At 41.0% G+C, this 17,260-nt stretch overlaps 1 protein-coding gene across 3 annotated transcripts in view; it reads right to left on the reverse strand.

Moving 5' to 3' along the window:
- The window catches only part of B3GLCT (beta 3-glucosyltransferase), a 108,009-nt gene that overhangs the window by 34,511 nt on the left and 56,238 nt on the right, over positions 1-17,260 (reverse strand). For all 3 annotated transcript variants that reach the window (XM_058688178.1, XM_058688196.1, XM_058688189.1), the window contains 4 exons: positions 16,797-16,916; positions 15,027-15,096; positions 8,274-8,387; positions 6,418-6,517 (listed from right to left, as the gene is read on the reverse strand). In XM_058688178.1, coding sequence (XP_058544161.1) covers positions 6,418-6,517; positions 8,274-8,387; positions 15,027-15,096; positions 16,797-16,916 — 404 coding nt within the window. The remainder of the gene's footprint in view (positions 1-6,417; positions 6,518-8,273; positions 8,388-15,026; positions 15,097-16,796; positions 16,917-17,260) is intronic.

Genomic DNA, 17,260 nt, shown 5'->3' on the forward strand with positions numbered 1-17,260 from the left:
TTCCGTTACTCTGTCCTCCAGGTTGCTGATCCATTCTTCTGCTTCCTCTAGTCTACTATTCCATTTAGTGTATTGTCACTTTGTTATTGAATTCTTCATCTCTGGTTCTTTGATTTCTTTCTGTGGAGGGTCTTGGTGGGTTCCACCATTCTTTTCTCTAGTCCGGTGGATATATTTATGGCCATTACTTTAAATTCTCTAGGCATATTACTTATCTCCATTTTATTTAGCTCTCTTGCTAGGATTTTGTTCTTTGGTTTGGGAGATATTCCTGTGTCATTTTGTCTAACTCTCTGTGTCGATCTCTGTGTACTAGGAAATACAGTTATATCTCCTGATCTTGAAAGTAGTTGCCTTATGAAGACTAGGTCCTGTGGCACCCTGTAGTGCAGTGCCCCTATTCAGCAGAACCTTGAACTTCAGGGCTGTCTCTTCTGTGTGTTGTATGCACCGTATTGTTGTGGCTGAGCTGCTTTTGCCTTCAGCCCAGTTGTCTGTTTGTTGTGGGCAGGGTTTGGTCCCTCAGTTGTTAATGGGCTAGTCTGGGGCTGCCTTAGGCATGACTTGGGTCAGACCAGGGATTTGCCAGAGATGCAGTAGCACTGAGCTACAGGGCACTCTCCCTGTATCGTCCCCTGGGAAGCTGTTGGTGGGTGGGGCCCACAGTCAGACCATTTGTCTGTCCCCAGGCCACTGCTGGGACCACAGTAGAACTGGTATGTTTTTATCTTACCCTCTCCCAGGGGCGGGAGTCACCTTGGAGTGGTGCCGGCCCCCACTGGGGCTGCTCGCACACTTCCAGGCTTGTGGCACCACTTTGGATGGACTTGCCGTGGGCTGGGTGGAGGGGGTGCGTCTACACTGCTAGCAAGGTCTACTCCAGTTTGCTATGGGAGGAGACCTGGTGCTGTTTTAGAGAACTCCTGCCAAGGCCTGGTTGGAGGGACGGTCTGCACAAAAGCACAGGGCTGGCAGATGGGTAGCAAACTACACAGAGTGTTAGCACTGTGCTGGTTTCTGCACACGTCCATGGGTCTAGGCTGGTGGGGTGGGGGGCGGGGAGGGATATGGTGACTGCCAACTCTTTTGTTCTTAGAGAAGTCTCCTAAAGATCCCTGCCCCCCCCAGCACACATCCTGAGATTAATAAATCTCTCTCTCCCAGGTGTTTTTCACACTGCTGCTTCTATGCTGTATCTCAGTGGGGCTGCTATGCTGTCTCTTAAGGGTGGGGACTCGGTTTCCTATGAATAGCCCTCCAGCTCTCCCAGGGCTGAGCCTCTGAAATTTAAAGGGCCAGGTGTTAAGCCCCATTGACTGTAAAGACAGGCGATGTCGATCCCTTCTAGTCTTCAAAGCTAAGTGTTCTGGGGATTCATCTTCCCAGTGCAGGTAGTTTCATACTGGGGTGCCCAGGGTGGGGTCCATTCCTCTCCCTTCTCCATGCTTGTAGTGGCCCTCCCATGGACAGCCCCATTGGTCAGCTTGGGTCCTGACTGCATCTCTGCCCTTCCGACCATTTTTGTTGTGGCCTCTTTATGTTTAGCTGTGAAGATTCTGTTCTGTCAGCCGTTGGGTCCTTTTCTGGGTTATTTTCATGGACGTGGGTGGTATCTAGGTGTATCCATGCCACAAGGTGAGCTGAGGGTCCTATGTCATCCGCACATCTTACGCTTTTCCATTGCTATTTCCGAGAGTCTCCGGGCAGACGCTTTAACACCAGCAAATATCCTGTCCTCATTAAAATGTACCCGTCGTTCAGCGTCAATTAATGATTGTTACTTTAATCTTTACTATGATGGTTACAAAGTGATGGCTTTTCCCACCCCATCACGACCTCCACATTTATGAGTCACAACTCTTCATTATCCTGCAAGCAAGAGCCCACCTGCTAGGCATGGAATTGTGCCCACACCAAATTTGTATGTTGAAGCCAGAGCCCCCAGTGTGGTTATATTTGGAAATGGGGCCTCTAAGGAGGTAATTAAAGTTAAATAAGGTCCTAAGGGTAGGACTCTGATCCAATAGAATTAATGTCCTTGTAAGAAGAGACGCTGAAGAGCTCTCTCTCCGTGGGGCACAAAGAAGAGGTCATGTGAGCACACAGAGACCCAAGAGAAGAGGCCTCAGACACCTACCTTGCCAGTATCTTGATCTTGGACCCTCCCCGCATCCACAACTGTGAGAAATAGATTTCTATTGTTTTAAGCTACCCAGCCTATGGTATTCTGTTATGGTGCCCACTCTAAGATACCACCTTTCTCCCCCATTTATTTTTACCTATTTACCTATTTTCTATTTCTTATAAACATGAACTCATGGATTCCTAATTTTAATGGTTCATAATTTATTATTGTCCTTAATTATATGATGCTTATCCAAAATTTGGCCAATGGGAAACCACTCTAGCCTGCTTCTTTGTCCTCCTAAAACGCACTTTTCTTTTTATACCAGAAAGTAAGGGCGGGGGGTGAAGAATGTTCCAAATGTTCTTGCCTCAGCATTAGAATCCACACTTTCTCTGGGAAGGCCTGGTTCCTTTCAGTGGGGCAGCTGGCACCACAGTGCCCCCTGGTTGGTCAGTGCTACTGGGATATCTGCTTCTAGTCTTCTTTTCTAGAAAGAACTAGGAAGCTCACATGTACACATACTTTAGAAATCATGGGTCTGACAAAACTTATGAGTTGTGAAAAATGTCTCCACTTGCAATCTCCTTTCATAGACCTCCTGACCTGCCTGATTCCATATCCATATTTTCTTTCTTGCACAATTTCCTTCTTGCACAACCCTAGGTTCCAACACCATTTGCTCAATCCTCCAGTGTACCTAAAATAACTGCAGAATTGCTTTACCACACCACTACAAAAATCAGACTAACTGCAAATTCAGGATTTGTCTGCCATTCCTCACCTCTTCCCACACGTAAGGTACGCTTATAAATATGGTCTTCCACTGTTACTTGCATCAGTCATAGTTTTCCTTCAGTGGGATTATGTTTTCATTCGAAACACAGTCAGGTCCATTTGTTTCAGCTTGCTCTCCGTCCTTACTGACTTTAATCCTGTCCTTACTGATTTATTTTCAAATTTGTAAAATAGGAGCATGCTTTCCCAATCAACTAAATTAAAAGATAAATTCAGTAGGGTCATACCCTCCCCTACTCCATCTATCCTCTTCTTCCACCCAGTCCTTTTAGAAACCAACCTCATGGTTCAACCATCCCTCATTTTGTTTATGGAAAGATAAGGAGACACAGGCATGTTTATTTCCCCTTTGTTCCTAAATATATTCTTGTGCACTTTGATTTCCAGGCGATAGATACCATTAAATGAGAAAAGCATTCAATACAATTTTTTCAAAGAAACAAAATTCTCATTCATTAATTTGGTCTTTTCCTCTACCTCATCATTTCCACATGTATCTTTCTTATTTCCCTCCATATGCTTTTTTGGGTTGGCTTTTTTATTCTTTTCTCGTTTTTTTTGATTCGGGAATTGAATTTTTTTAATTCTCATTGGCTTGGCAATTCTTTATCCATCCCTTTTACACTTTTGAAGGACTGTTTTATGTATGTCTTTTCTATAAAAGTATAGAGTTGGGGTTTGTTTTATGAACCAATCTGAAAGTTCTTAGGTGAGTTAAACCCATTCACATTTAGTGACACAACTCATAATATTTGGTCTCTACACTGAAATTACTTTGGGTTTGAATTATACATGTACTATTTACTGTGTTTCTTTACTTTTTGCGTTAAAAAATATTCTTGGTGTTGGAAGTTTTCCCCCCATTACCTTGTGTTTAACTTTTTATGCCTATTGTGTTTTTCCTATTTAATAGTATTAAGATCTGTCAGTTTTACACGGTATCCTTTGAATCCCATCTACTAGCTATACAATAAACCATGATCTTATCCTACTTTCCTTTTTCTTTCCATTTTTTTAAAGTTACATACTTTCTACTTTGTCAAAACATATTATATTTATATACCATTCCCCTACCTATATACCTATTCCCCAACCCTGTTTTAACTTTACAGTTAAATATATGAAATATTCACCATCAGTCCTCTTGCCCAAATTTCATCTCTCTTGTCTGCATGAAGTTCTTTCTCTAATACATTCCCCACGAAGGATGCATGTGCACACTACTCATTTAGTTGGTGGACATTAAGAAATTTCCTACTGATACCGAAGAGCATCTTAGCTGTATATAAAATTTATGATTCACCATTTTTTGAGTTTAACATGTTCCTCTACTGTTTCCGATGCCAGGCTTGCTTTCTTGCTCTTTCATCATTTTGCCACAAGACTCAGAGGACGTTATCAAAATCTATTGGATTTGTCAAGCTATGGGAAGAGGTGGATGATCCCAGGTCAATTTTCCATGGCACCCACCAGGTAGGCCCTTTTAATATATACATTAAGGTCCTCTTTTATTCTGGTAATTTAAGTGTTATTTCTATGTTTTATTTTCTTCAATCAGGAACTGCAATTATACAGGTGTTGGACTTCAGTACGTGTTCATTTTAACCACTTTTTTTCTCACCCTTTTAACTAACAGACCCCATTTTCATTTTCTAGAAGGCTTTCCTAGTTTTTATCCATGTCTCTTATTAAATTCTCATTTGAATTTGTTTACTTCTGGATATTTCGGTCATAACTTCAGAGATGAATTTGCCTTTTTCTTTCTTTCCTGAGTCTAAAATTCTAGTTTTGCTTTTTCCCTTTCTTGTCCTCTTTTTTTCTTTTTTTTTTTTTTTTTTTAGTTTTTGAATTTTTGACCTCTCACAGTCTTATAATTATTCAGCTTCATGACTTAGGAGAAGCCAGAAGAGTTCATGCAACTGAGGATGATTTGAGAGTCTCACAAGGAAAAGGTGACAAGCTCAAACTAAAACACGTTTAAGACCTCACTAGGCAATTAGATATTATTGCTGGTAAAGATGAACAAAAAAAGAAACTCTAAATGAACATGTGGCAAAACATGACTGTACTGAGGACTGATGACACAAGTGAAGTAGAGATTTAACAAATGCTACACACGATGTTACTGAAAGAGTCCATTCTTGGAGGTGATTGTGCTCCATTTGGACACTCACAGTAGTGTCTGGGGTTCACTGATCTGGAATCAGTGTCTGGATCAGTTGGTTTATAGTTTTCATCAAATTTGAAAATCTTTCTTTAAATATTTGTCAGATGCCCCTTCTGGGGACTCCAAATTGCATACATACAAAGCCACCTGACATTGTCCCACACCGCAGTGATGTTCTGTTCACTGGTTTTAAATTACTTATCTTTGTGTTTCCTTTGGACAGTTACTATCACAATATTCACAAGTTCACCGATACGTTCTTCTCCAAGTTCTAATTTGTTGTTAATCTTATCCAATGGATTTTTCACCTCAGACAAAGTAGTTTTCATCTCTAGAAGTTCAGTTTGGTTATACTTTCCATGTCCCTTTTTGAATAAATGTAAGCGTTACTAAGCTGTAACTAACAGAACTTGTAGTTATAAATAACTAGTTAACACTGTCATTTCTGGGGTAATTTCAATCAACTGATTTTTCTCAGCATGGGTACGTTTTCCTGCTGCTTTCCATGTCTGGGAACTTTTGATTGAATGCCAAGCATTGTGATTCCTTGTTGCGTGATGGATATTTTGGTACTTCTCTAAATCTTGAGCTTTGTTCTTGGATGCAGACTAGTTACCTGGAAACAGTTTGGTCTTTTAAGATCTCTTAGGCAGGACGGAAGCAATACTTAGCTATTTCCCACTATTAAAGCAAGATACTTCTATATCTATCTACTCTACCCAACACCCTATGAGTCCAGGGTGTCCCAGTCTGGCTGGTGGAAATAGGTACCCTACTCAGCCCTGTGTGAGTGTTGGGCGCCATCCCCTCTCATCATCTTGGCTGGTTCTCTCCCCAGCGTCCAGTAGTTTCCTCACATGTATGCACTGACCAATACTCAACTAAATATTTGAGGGGAGCCCCCACAGATCTCCAGTGTTCTTTCTGTGCAGCTCTCCCTCTCCAGTGCTCTGTCCTGCAAGCTAATGGGTCTCGGTCACCCCAGGCTCTCAGCATCATCTCTTCAACTCAAGGAGTTGGCCACGTTCCAACTGGGTTCCCTTCCCTCAGCAGCTATTTACATTCTCTTAAGGCAGTTAGCTGGGCCTGTCATAGAACTTACTTCATACGTCTCATATGTCTCATGGGTTACTGTCCTTTGTTGCCTAATGTCCAGGGTCTTAAAAACCCTCGTTGCATATATTTTGTCCTTTTTGGGGCATTGTTTCAAACGTGAGGGTAAATCTAGTCCCTGTTACTCCATGTTGGCCAGAAGCAGAAGTACCCATCCTAGCTTCTGAATACATGTAGAATATAAAGCCACCCTAGGATGATGAGGGCTCCTTACCTTATTAACGTGTCATCATCCACAATGACTAACCATGCTATTTTGTCATGGCTGTGATTCAAAAATCTTTCCAAAATGGCAAATGTCTTTCCACAATGACCTAGGAAAGGCAAAAAGGGAACTTACAATGTAATATTTTCTTTAAAATACATATAGAACTCATTTTAAACATGTTTATAGTTTCAAGGTTTTAAACGTAAAAGCTTAACTGCTGACATACACAGGAATAATTAGAAACTTAAAAAATTAGCTTTCTGTAATTTGCATAGGCCTCGTGAACCAATGTGGGAGCTTTAGAGATCATGAAGTCTAAGCCATGTACTTCACACATGGGAAATCAGGGGACCCAGAGACAGGAATAACACAAGGTCACTGAGCCGATCGGAGGCGGGGCCAGTTATCTCCACTCCAGACAAAGTTGTAAGCCTCATGTAAGCCTCATGTGGCAGGTTCTGCCCTAAAAGTACAGTGTGGACTAAGTTACAGTTCTTCAGATGCCAACAGACAAACGTCACTGCTTTAATGGAAAATGCTGGGGCCCAAGCTAAGAATAAAATGCTTGGGAAGAGAACTCAAATCAGTAAACAGCAATCTACCCCAGATTGCAACAAAATATTTGGTGACACAAGAGAGAACAAGCTAATGTTACCTAATAGTAAACCACTCAATGTGACCTTTGTTTTCATTTTTCTTAGTCGCTTAATGTATTTTTAACCATTATTTGAAGGCCATCTCAAATTCCTTTTGGAGCAAGGCAAAATAGGAATAGCAATAATAATGTCAGACTAAACACAAAAGAAGAAATCGAATAAGAAATACACGAGTAAGTGAATATTAAAGGCAACCTAAATTGCAATCTAAAAAGCAAGCTTAACCAAAAAAAACCTGTCTAAAATCATTTTTCTGAAACAAAGCAACAGACAGACTCAGTAATATATGTAACCTTGTCAGAAGAATTGATAACTACAGGAATGGCTTATCTGATTCTACTCTGTGCATTATCAATCAAGGCATTATGAGAGACATGACCATGAAATAATCCAGATAAATTACTCTTTAGAACAAGAAAATCAACTTACTACTTCTTTTTCTACTCCTAAAAGGGTATGGGGAACCAGAAACTGAAGAAAAGAGTGTGACAGGAACACTAGATAAAAAGTGAGATGAACAAAGAGCGTCTGCAGGTAAAGTGGCCAGCTTTCTACTTGCATTTTTTTGAAATAAAAAATGTTTTTAATTTGAAGCCAGAATCTGAAGAGAAAAACCGGTGCACTACCAATCATCACTAATTAAAATATTAACAAAATACATGAATATCACAGAGCTTACGCCACACATAACCAGTGCAAAACGTGGGTAAACACTACACGACAATTACACACAAAACGTGAGCTAGACCATAAGCTTCATGAGGACAGAAACCATCGGCTTCGTTCCTATTCTCCCAGCTTCTGGGGCTGGCAAATAGCAGGCATAGAACAATCCTGGCGGGTTAAGCTGCTAAATTCAATGCGGAGAAGCTTTGTGTGGAAAGATGATAAATTAACTGGGGACACTCCATTATGGTCACAATGAAATATGAAGGTATAAAAAAAAAATCTGTTAAGTAATCCTAATTGTCATGTGCTCCGTATTGATATGGCCCAACAACTTCCAACCTTTCTTAGTACTTGTAAAGCAGCTCTTAATCTGAGAGAATTGGTCCATATCCCTGGGCAAAGACGTTGGGAGGGAAGGAAGTGAAACTTACGTAAGGCAAAAATCATAGTAATTCTAAGATATTTCACTTTCATCCTAATTTACTCTCTTTCCAGAATGGACATTCTGAATAAGAGTACTGAGAATTAAGGACTCACCTCTATCTGTATTAGGAATCCCCAGATCTACCGTAGGAATAGAACTTTCTGCGTGATCACTGTAGTATTCAATGAGACTTGCCTGTCCTGCCCAGGTCTGCTTTACAATGGGGACTGAAATGAGAGGAGTGACAGTCACTGGCACAGTTACATAAGGAAGCTTAGAATCTCAGAAGGGCAGCATTACCACCTATAAGGGAAGAGAACCATTATTTGTTGTTCTTCAGGTATTCTAACGTGCTTGCTTTTCCCACCCTGAGAAATATCAGGTTGTTTGTCAAGGGCAGCAGGTGGATAGAACCCTCTTCTTGAGACATTTTTAGTGTACCTTAGAGCCCAATACTTCTCACTCCTGGTGACTCCACATTTCTCACATCCATGTAATGATACATTTTCTAGTCTGATAATACTGTTGTGTTTAATTTTCCTCTTTTCCCCATAGGCTATTTCGTTTACTATTCACAACTGGATTTTTAAAATGCTTCTCAGAGGGGTGAGGAATAAAATTACCTCTACGGGATGGGAATATTCTTTGTTTCTGGCTGAGATGCAAAGCTCTCTCCCTTACAATGAGGGTAGGAGGCTTCTCAAACTACACACTAACAGAACCACGCAATCCAATGGAGGGCGCTACCCTACCACTGAGAGTCACTGCACTGAATAGCCAACAGGCTTGTGTTGCACTTTTGAAAAGTGCGGAAGAAGTAATATTGAGAACCACTACTGTATTTTTGACCTCTATCATTAACAGATAAATTTCTAATAAAATTTAAAAAAGAACACAGAAAACTTTCCAGGTTGTCTGTAATTCAGAGCTAACTTTAATCATCTCCTGTCTCCACCCTTGATGGAACTCTGCCTGATTATGTGACATTAATTCACTTGGCCCAATATATAAGTAATTATTTTCTTAGATACTTGTGTTTTAGTTACTGGCTGTGCATCTTTAAATTTTGAGAAGAGGTTTCTGTTTTTTAATAGAAAAAAAAAATCATCACATCTAGATTTTAAACCCTGGTAATTTATTAAGACTCTCCACCGCAAAGAATTTAAATCTTCAGGTCAGTATTTTGAGACTTTTATCAGATCACTTCTCTTTTTCCTTTTTCCCAGCCCAAATAAAAACGTATGCAAAAACTCCCAACGCAATGCCAAATCCAAGTGTCTGGCTATGCGTGTCAACAAACTCAAACTCAGACAGCCGTTGTATATAAAATACCAAAGCACGCCATTTTATTCATTATTTGCCAGCTTTTAAGAAAGACCTGTGAATTCTGGACATTTGTTATAACCTCTAAATTACCTATTGCAACCCACTAAATAACTTTTAGATCTTAAAATGTAATTCTTCTGCAATCAGAAAGGCAGAGATTTGTTCCTGTCAAAATAGACAACGATGCATAAATAATAGATAACATAATAATAGAGAGAAGATGCCTAATAATAGATGCGGCTGCTTGGGTGGAGGGGGGCGGGTAGAAAAAAATCCTCTTCCGTTCTACTTTCAAGTTCCAGCACAATAAGAATCTTCACCTTGGCACTGCAGTGGCAGTTTGCATGTCACAAGCAGAGGACTTACCCCGGAAAAGGGCTCCCTGCAGCTTGCAGCCGCTAAATGTTCCCGCTTGGGTAAAATGTCCTCCCTTGCATGACTCTGGAAGAAGCTGTGAGGAAAGGTCAAGAATTTTCCTCAGTCCCCAGCACTCAGTGCTGCAAGCTGTGCAAAGCCTGCTTTCACGGTCCTCAGCCTTTAGCCCTCGGCTCCTGTCTGCTCCAGTGGCTTTATTAAACAGCACAGGTGTTTCTTCTTGGCTGATTTAAAGGCTATTCAAATCAAGAGCGAGTCCTCTGCTGCACCTAACTACCTGCTTTCAGGTTTTGTTAGAAACTGCTGGAACAGAAATTTCACTGAAGGTAAGAATTACCTCCCTCTCCAACACCTAGCACGGTGGCCGGGATGTAGCAGGTGCTCGATAAATAGTTGAATGAGGACTGAATTTTGTAGACGTTCCAACAAAAGGCTTAGGGCCATTTGTGGAACTAGTGTTAAAGGAAGGTTTCACTCAAAAAGGCAAGGCATCATTTGGCACAAGACTGTTGCCACCATTTTAACACAGTAAGGTGTTACGGTTCTATTATCCCTAAAGCATTCAACAATTGTTATCGCCTGTCCCCTGATCATTATAACTCCTGAGGCATTTGTCGTATCTGGTAAAGAATTTAAAACTAAGGCTAAGTCTCCTGCAACCGCAGGTAAAGCCTTTATTTTCAACTGGGGCTGATTCCGAATTACCTACAACTTCTAAAATACTGCTCTATTCTAAAATATTGGGCATTGTTTGAATTCTAGGTTGAATTCGTTCTATTTATAAGATATTCTATTTTGAGGTGCTATATTCCTAAAGACATTGAACTTAGAGAAAATAGTTGAATATAGTCACGCGATCCATTATCTCGTTTTCGATACAGAGAAGCCTGCTTTCTACCACCTAATAAAAACTAGTGAATGCCTCTTTCAAGAAGGTTTGCCACAAGACAACTTAAAATTGGAGCAAAGTAAAACTTTACTATTAAAAAAAACCCCACTGCACAGATGGCATAAATCTTCCACATGGCTTTACAGACTCGAAGCAGGAGGAGATGTGTCTCGCTACGAGGCACAGAACACACATTTTTACCCCCGGTGAATTTACTTGCAAAACTCCGATCCCAAGTGAAAAACGAACGAGACACTGAAACCCCGTGCGAAAACTACCACACCATCAAACGTGAAGGACTCCTGATTTTAGGAAATCTGCTAGTTTCAACGGACAAATGGACCCTTTCTTCTCTGTATGCACGTCCATGACAAGACCCTGACTGCTCCTCTCTCCTCAGGGGAGGGCTAGAGACACACCCCCCAAGGGTGTGTTATCATTCTTGCTTTGAAAGAGGAGATACACGCAGAACTGAAAAGCAAGCCTCGCGGCTGCTCTCAAACAACAACATCTAAAACGGCCCGGAACCTCGCTATCTGTTCAACAGCCAGGGGGAGGGCCGGGGGAGGGGGAGGGCAGCACCTGACTCCCGTCCTCTCTTTAACAATTAATCGAATCACATCATTCGGCGCGGGCGTAGCCTTCTGTCTGGCTGCATTTTCATTCAAGCCTCGTGTTTTAAATGAGCAGAGGGTACCGCAGTACCCGGAAGCCCCTCTACTCGCAACGGCCAGCTACCATACGCTCCTTTCGACAAGTTTGTTCAGACTCGCCTCTTCTAGACAAGATGACTGCAGTAAAGATAATAGGGTGGGTGGCTGTTTTGTGTTTTCCAGTCTGAAAGGAAAAAAGTTTATTTTGAGGTGCTCACGAAGCTGTGCAAAGGAACTAAAGGCTGAGCAAATAGCAATTTTACCTCTTTAATCAGAGGAGGCTGCAGGAGGAGAGCATCTCACGACCCACCACCTGATGAACAAAAACAGTGGCTGCCACGAGACGCTCAAGACACGCACAGGAACGGCAGGGCCAAATGGCGCAAAGAAAGTTCTTTGCGTTTTCTGACAGCTCACGTCACCCAGTGGAAACACACATAACCCAAGAGGAAGTGAACAAGCAGAATATTAAAACTCCAGAGACCTTTTCCTTGCTTAAACATAATTTTACAGGCTATGCCTAATTTGCTTTATATAATACTTTTAAAGTTTCTTTCAAACCCCACTAACTGCGTGCGTCTCAAGAGCGTGTTGCTATTTCGATGGTGTCAATATGTATTTCTTTCTTAAGCCAAAAGATAGAATATATTTTTTGCTGTGTCCTAAGAATGCTTTATTTCATTTAAATCAAAATCCAGGCACAAAGCAGTTACATAAACGTTGGTTTCACTGTTAGGCCAAAAAGGTACAAGATGTAAAATAATTTCTTTTTAATTTTGGGACTTGCCTTTATTATCCATTCTCCATTGAGAATATAAAAAATGAGTTCAGTGTATATTTCCCTTGCCTTGACTGGAGCCTTGAAGAGAAAGTTCCATCCCTCATCCTGGATGTGGCCAACGTTATAAGGAGCTGGGGTGGGGGGCGTCGCTAGGGTCTGCTGCATCCAGGGGCAGGGCACCCACAAGCGAGAACCGGCCACCAGATACGTCACTAACAGTATAGCCGACTCTCAGCTTTCCAAAGATAAATACACAGTCTTATCTATGTTTTTCTTCCCCTTGTCGTCCGGCCTTTGTAACTTCACTGTTTCTACCACAAAGTGCACAGGGAAAGAAAAAAGAAAAAAACCCACCCCAGTCTATATATTCTGCTTTACTGTAGACTCTCATCCCTGTCTGAGCAGCTTGGTTTATCTTTTAGATCATCTGTGGATTTCAGTTCCTGGCTATCCCCATTGCTACTGAAAATAAAAAGCCTACCTTCCCACCTTCTGGCCAAGTCAAAAATGACCTTGGGCCTAGCAGAATGTCAAAATGAATATCAAATACTATTTATCAAGTGTTAAGACTGTAATACCTCCAAGGAGATTACACTATAGCTGTGCTCTGGCAGAAAGAATTTGGGATTTGGAGCCAGAAAACCCGAGTCCCAGCTCTCCTACTCAATAGTCTACAAGAACGTGGGCCAGTTGCGTCTTGTCCCACACTCTGATTTCTCTACGGTATCAAAGGAATAACAACATTAATTACCACATCATGTGGAATTGTCAATATGAACGCAGACGATAGAACGTACGTAAAAAACACGTCAGAAAATGCAGAAGAGGTCAGCAGAAGCAGTTACTATGGTGTTCTCAATGTAACTAATACGATTACTGCATAATTCTCTGGACCCACTGGTGGCTAGACTAGCCGCCCAAAAGGAGGAAAGGAGCCCCGTGGCCTAGCAGGCTCACTTCCATCAGGCAATATGGACGTCAAAGTCCCTAGAATCCTGCTGCCTTAGACCACCTTTTCAAACAAACATCCAAGTTTAAAGATGGCTTGCCACGGAAAGCCAACTGTGAAAGCCTCATGCTACCTTTTAAGTCTCAGGCTGCAGTGTCCTCGGATCCAAATTCGTAGCAGCCAATCAATGCATCCAGCTTTAGGAGGTTTGGTTTCAACGCTCCTAACAGGCTTTGAAGACTTGTCATTTTTAAAGACATTTGACTTAAAATTCAAACATAAAAGCGTTTGACGGAGACCTGAAAAGATGACCTCAAGCTTATGCCAACAAGAAGGCAATAAACTAGATCATTCAAAACTATTAAGTTAGCACACTTTTTTTTTTTTTTTCATTTCTGTAGAATATGAAAACTACAACAGGGATGGTCCCTAATTTTACTGCTTTACTGTCCGTTGAAAAATGTCTCAAAAGAGACTATGCCACCGTCCTTAACATCAATATTATGAAAGCAGTCACTACTCCCAAGTGCAGCTTCAAGATCAAATAATATCAATTTGAACATTTCTGCTGGCTTAAAAAAAATAAATAAACAAAGCAGTTGCCTCATTCATTTCCTTTGATAATTTTTTGTAAGATATGTCAAAAATTGTCCCCAAAAGCCCTTCCTGATTTTCAAAAAGGAAAAAGGGTATTAAATCTAGGTTAAATTTGTGAATCATGACAATGTTGACACTATGTTGATTTTTAATAGCCTTTAGGACTCCTTGCATAATGAGTGCTTATATTAGGCCGATTTAATAGGACCTGGCACTTTATGTGGCTATTTTAGGTAAACATGAATGTTTATAGTACTTTTACTATAGTACTTTTAAGAAACTGTTCATCATAACCAGATTTTAATTAATGTCAATATCTTAAACAATACTTGAATTCCAAATAATAATATTCTTTTATTTGGGAAATGTTCCCCTTTAAAACATAATTTGTAAGAATCATATTATCAAATAAATTATATAAATGAACTTCCCCCATAGCTCCAATCCCATGAAAACGACAGCTGGTTTAGAAATCTCTTCTACATAAATATCACACTCTTCATGAAATCGACAGTCTTTTCATGGAAAAAAATTAAAATATATGCTAAAATTAGAAAATGCAAAAGACTGTCTAATTTTCAATTTCAGAAAAGTGCAGCTTGAAATAAGGCGAAAAAAGAAAAAAATTATGTCTACTTATATTTAGGGTGGGCTTTTTCTTTTACATTATCACCATAACTTAGTAGAATTCTGTAATGACACCAAAAACTTGAATAAAAACAACATTCGTCTGCATGCCAAGATTTCCTTAAGAAGGGACCACTGTGTATAAGCCACCTGCTGTCTTTTCCGTAACATAATCTTCTCGTGAGCACATACGTATCTTACTTTGAAAGTTCCAATGTGTGCATCCAACAGAAATGTAAAAAGAAGGATTAGTCTCCAAGAAAACATCCTTCACTGGCATTCTCTCACCTTGAAGTCCCCTCTAACATTCTTCGTACAGTTCAGAGACGGTGCATGGACAAAATAGGACGTTGTTCTGCAAAATGGATTGTTATTCACACATTGTGTCCGAGATTACCACAGCTGAGATTTCCCATTTCCAATTTAAAACACTGCTCTGAACAGTATTCAGAAGGGCTAGGGACACTCATGTTTCAATACAAAACTATCCTTTCTAATTGATCTTGGTGACTGAAATGGTATGATGAGGAGTACTAATTAAATAACTGCTTTTCACTTCAATATATGTGTTCATTCTCCCTTTCTTGAGTTTGTATCTGGTCTGTACTTTTTTTTTAAAGGCAGCTTGGATTTTAAAAGTTCAATAAAAATGAATGACACAAAACCTACTTCTATCACCATGAAATTTCTTGCATGTTTTTACTGCGAAAAATATATCCTCTTTCTTCACTGGATGTCCCTAAAAGACAAGAAAACATATATGCACACATGAGTCTATGTTATATGAACATCCACATTCACACCCATGTCAGATATCACATGCTATGGAGGTGAAATTCACCGACGTCAAGGATATCAAACCTGTTTCCAAGGTTCAGTTTTAGGGAAAACCAGGAACTGTAGTTGAGCTGACAAGGCCTCTGACATCAGCCAGACCTAGGCCCAAATCCCAGACTGCCCTATACACACTGTGTCACCCCGACAACAGCCTTCAGCTCTCAACTCAGTCGGCGCATTTAGAAAATGGTCAGAATAGCTACCAGTCAAGCTGCTTTTATTACTCCATTTATTAAGCACATTATAGCTGCCCAATAAATGTTAGTCACCTTCCCTTTCCTCTTCCCAGCTGGTGAAGATTTTGACAAAGGGAGAGAAGCAGGAGGATGTGTTAATGTAAAATAGGAGCTGACTCCCTTCTGTGGGCTGGTCTTACTTTGATGTTGGGAGTATTTTTATGGGCCCTGTATTATCCACCCAAGTCTAGGCTACAGCAACATCCTGTCCTCCGCCAAAGGCAGGACTACTTCAAACACTTGGTGGGGGGGGGGGGGGGGGGGGAGGGCAATAACGGAGCCCTGAGCTGGCCCAGCCCAAGCTGACCACTCAAATGAAAGGGAGCACACAGGCAGACTGTGGCCAGCCTACACTCAAGGCCAGGGACTGCTTCATGGGGGTCTTCTGAGCCCTTTATTATCTCTCTTAGGCCTTTAATAATATTCAGTCATGACTCAAACATCATTTGAGGGTTTAGAGTGACATCTAAGCACAGCTTTGGCATGTCACTCAAGGCACTAGGAGGCTGACCCCACCAAATTACCTAAAAGAGCATTAAAGAACAAGCAAACATCATGTCTAGAAAGATAGGCTTTCCCCCTCAGGGACTGAACAAACATTACAGATTCTTCCCCATTACTGCAGTGTGTGTGTGTGTGTGTGTGTGTGTGTGTGTATGTGTGTACCTATAAGTCATCTTTGAAAATGTAACACACAGACTTCCATATGACTGACTTGGGAAGAACAGACAACAATTGAGGATGATGCATATATTTTCCTTTATGAGGAAGAATTCAACAACCTAGTGAATTTCAGGGGTCTTCAGGCTCATCCTGGGGACTGAACCAAGGGTATGTCCATAACAATTCAGTTCATTCTGAAAGTTCTGAACAGTCTCAGGTGAGAGCAAATCAAGGTCTCCAGCCGAGAGGAGATGGGCTTGAGGAAAAGGCTTAGGTATTAACAGGAAATGTTGGAAATCACCCTTCTAGGAATATTCTAGTAGATATTCCAGTAGACACATGCTGTATCATCAAGAGAAATGACTCCAGGCGCACTAACTCTAAAGAGCTGTGGCAGGCAGTTCTGCACAAAGGCTCCGGAATGAGTCCGTGCGGTCACAGTTCCCACTCCGCCTCCCCAAGACGCGCTGCGTGACCTTGAACAAGTCCTTCTCAGTACGTTTCTCTTCTCGTGCGTAAAACAGGGTAACAACAGTGCTTACCATATGGGGCTGTTATTAGTCGAAACGTGATATGTAGTTTTTACCTGGCACATAACAAATGTTGGGGTTTTTTCAATACACAGGTAAAGTGCTAGACAACATCACGCACAGCATGTAGATTTTCCTTCGATATGCAAGAAAGTCTTTCTTCTATTACTTACACAAAGTGGTAGGAAAGAATGCAACGTGGTAGCACAGTAGGCATTCACAGCATCTGTACAAAACTCGGGCACTGACGTGAGGGGACACCCATCCCCTTTGTCCCAGATGTAGAGGGCAATCTGTCAGGACAGGAGACAGCAATGAATGAAGGAACTCAGCGAACACCACGACTGTTAGCACGAAATCTCTCAAGGGAAAGCAGACCACCTCTTCTACAGAGCATTTAGACTGAACCATATCAATCCGTCAATATTCAACAGATTTCTTTTTTTTACTTATAAAAATAGTAATCTCAGGTGGGCCAATCTAATCTTTTATCGACAGGAATCCGTACTCTGACCACCAAACAATGCCAAAGTCGTCATAAGCAACTGCAGGGAAGCTATTTTAGGGTCTGTGAAATACTGCCGTGAAAGATGAAAGAAAATATAACTGGGAGTCTGTTTTTCTACAGTATGGTAAT

Source organism: Neofelis nebulosa, chromosome 1 (assembly GCF_028018385.1).
Source record: "Neofelis nebulosa isolate mNeoNeb1 chromosome 1, mNeoNeb1.pri, whole genome shotgun sequence".
Classification (NCBI taxonomy): Eukaryota; Metazoa; Chordata; class Mammalia; order Carnivora; family Felidae; genus Neofelis; species Neofelis nebulosa.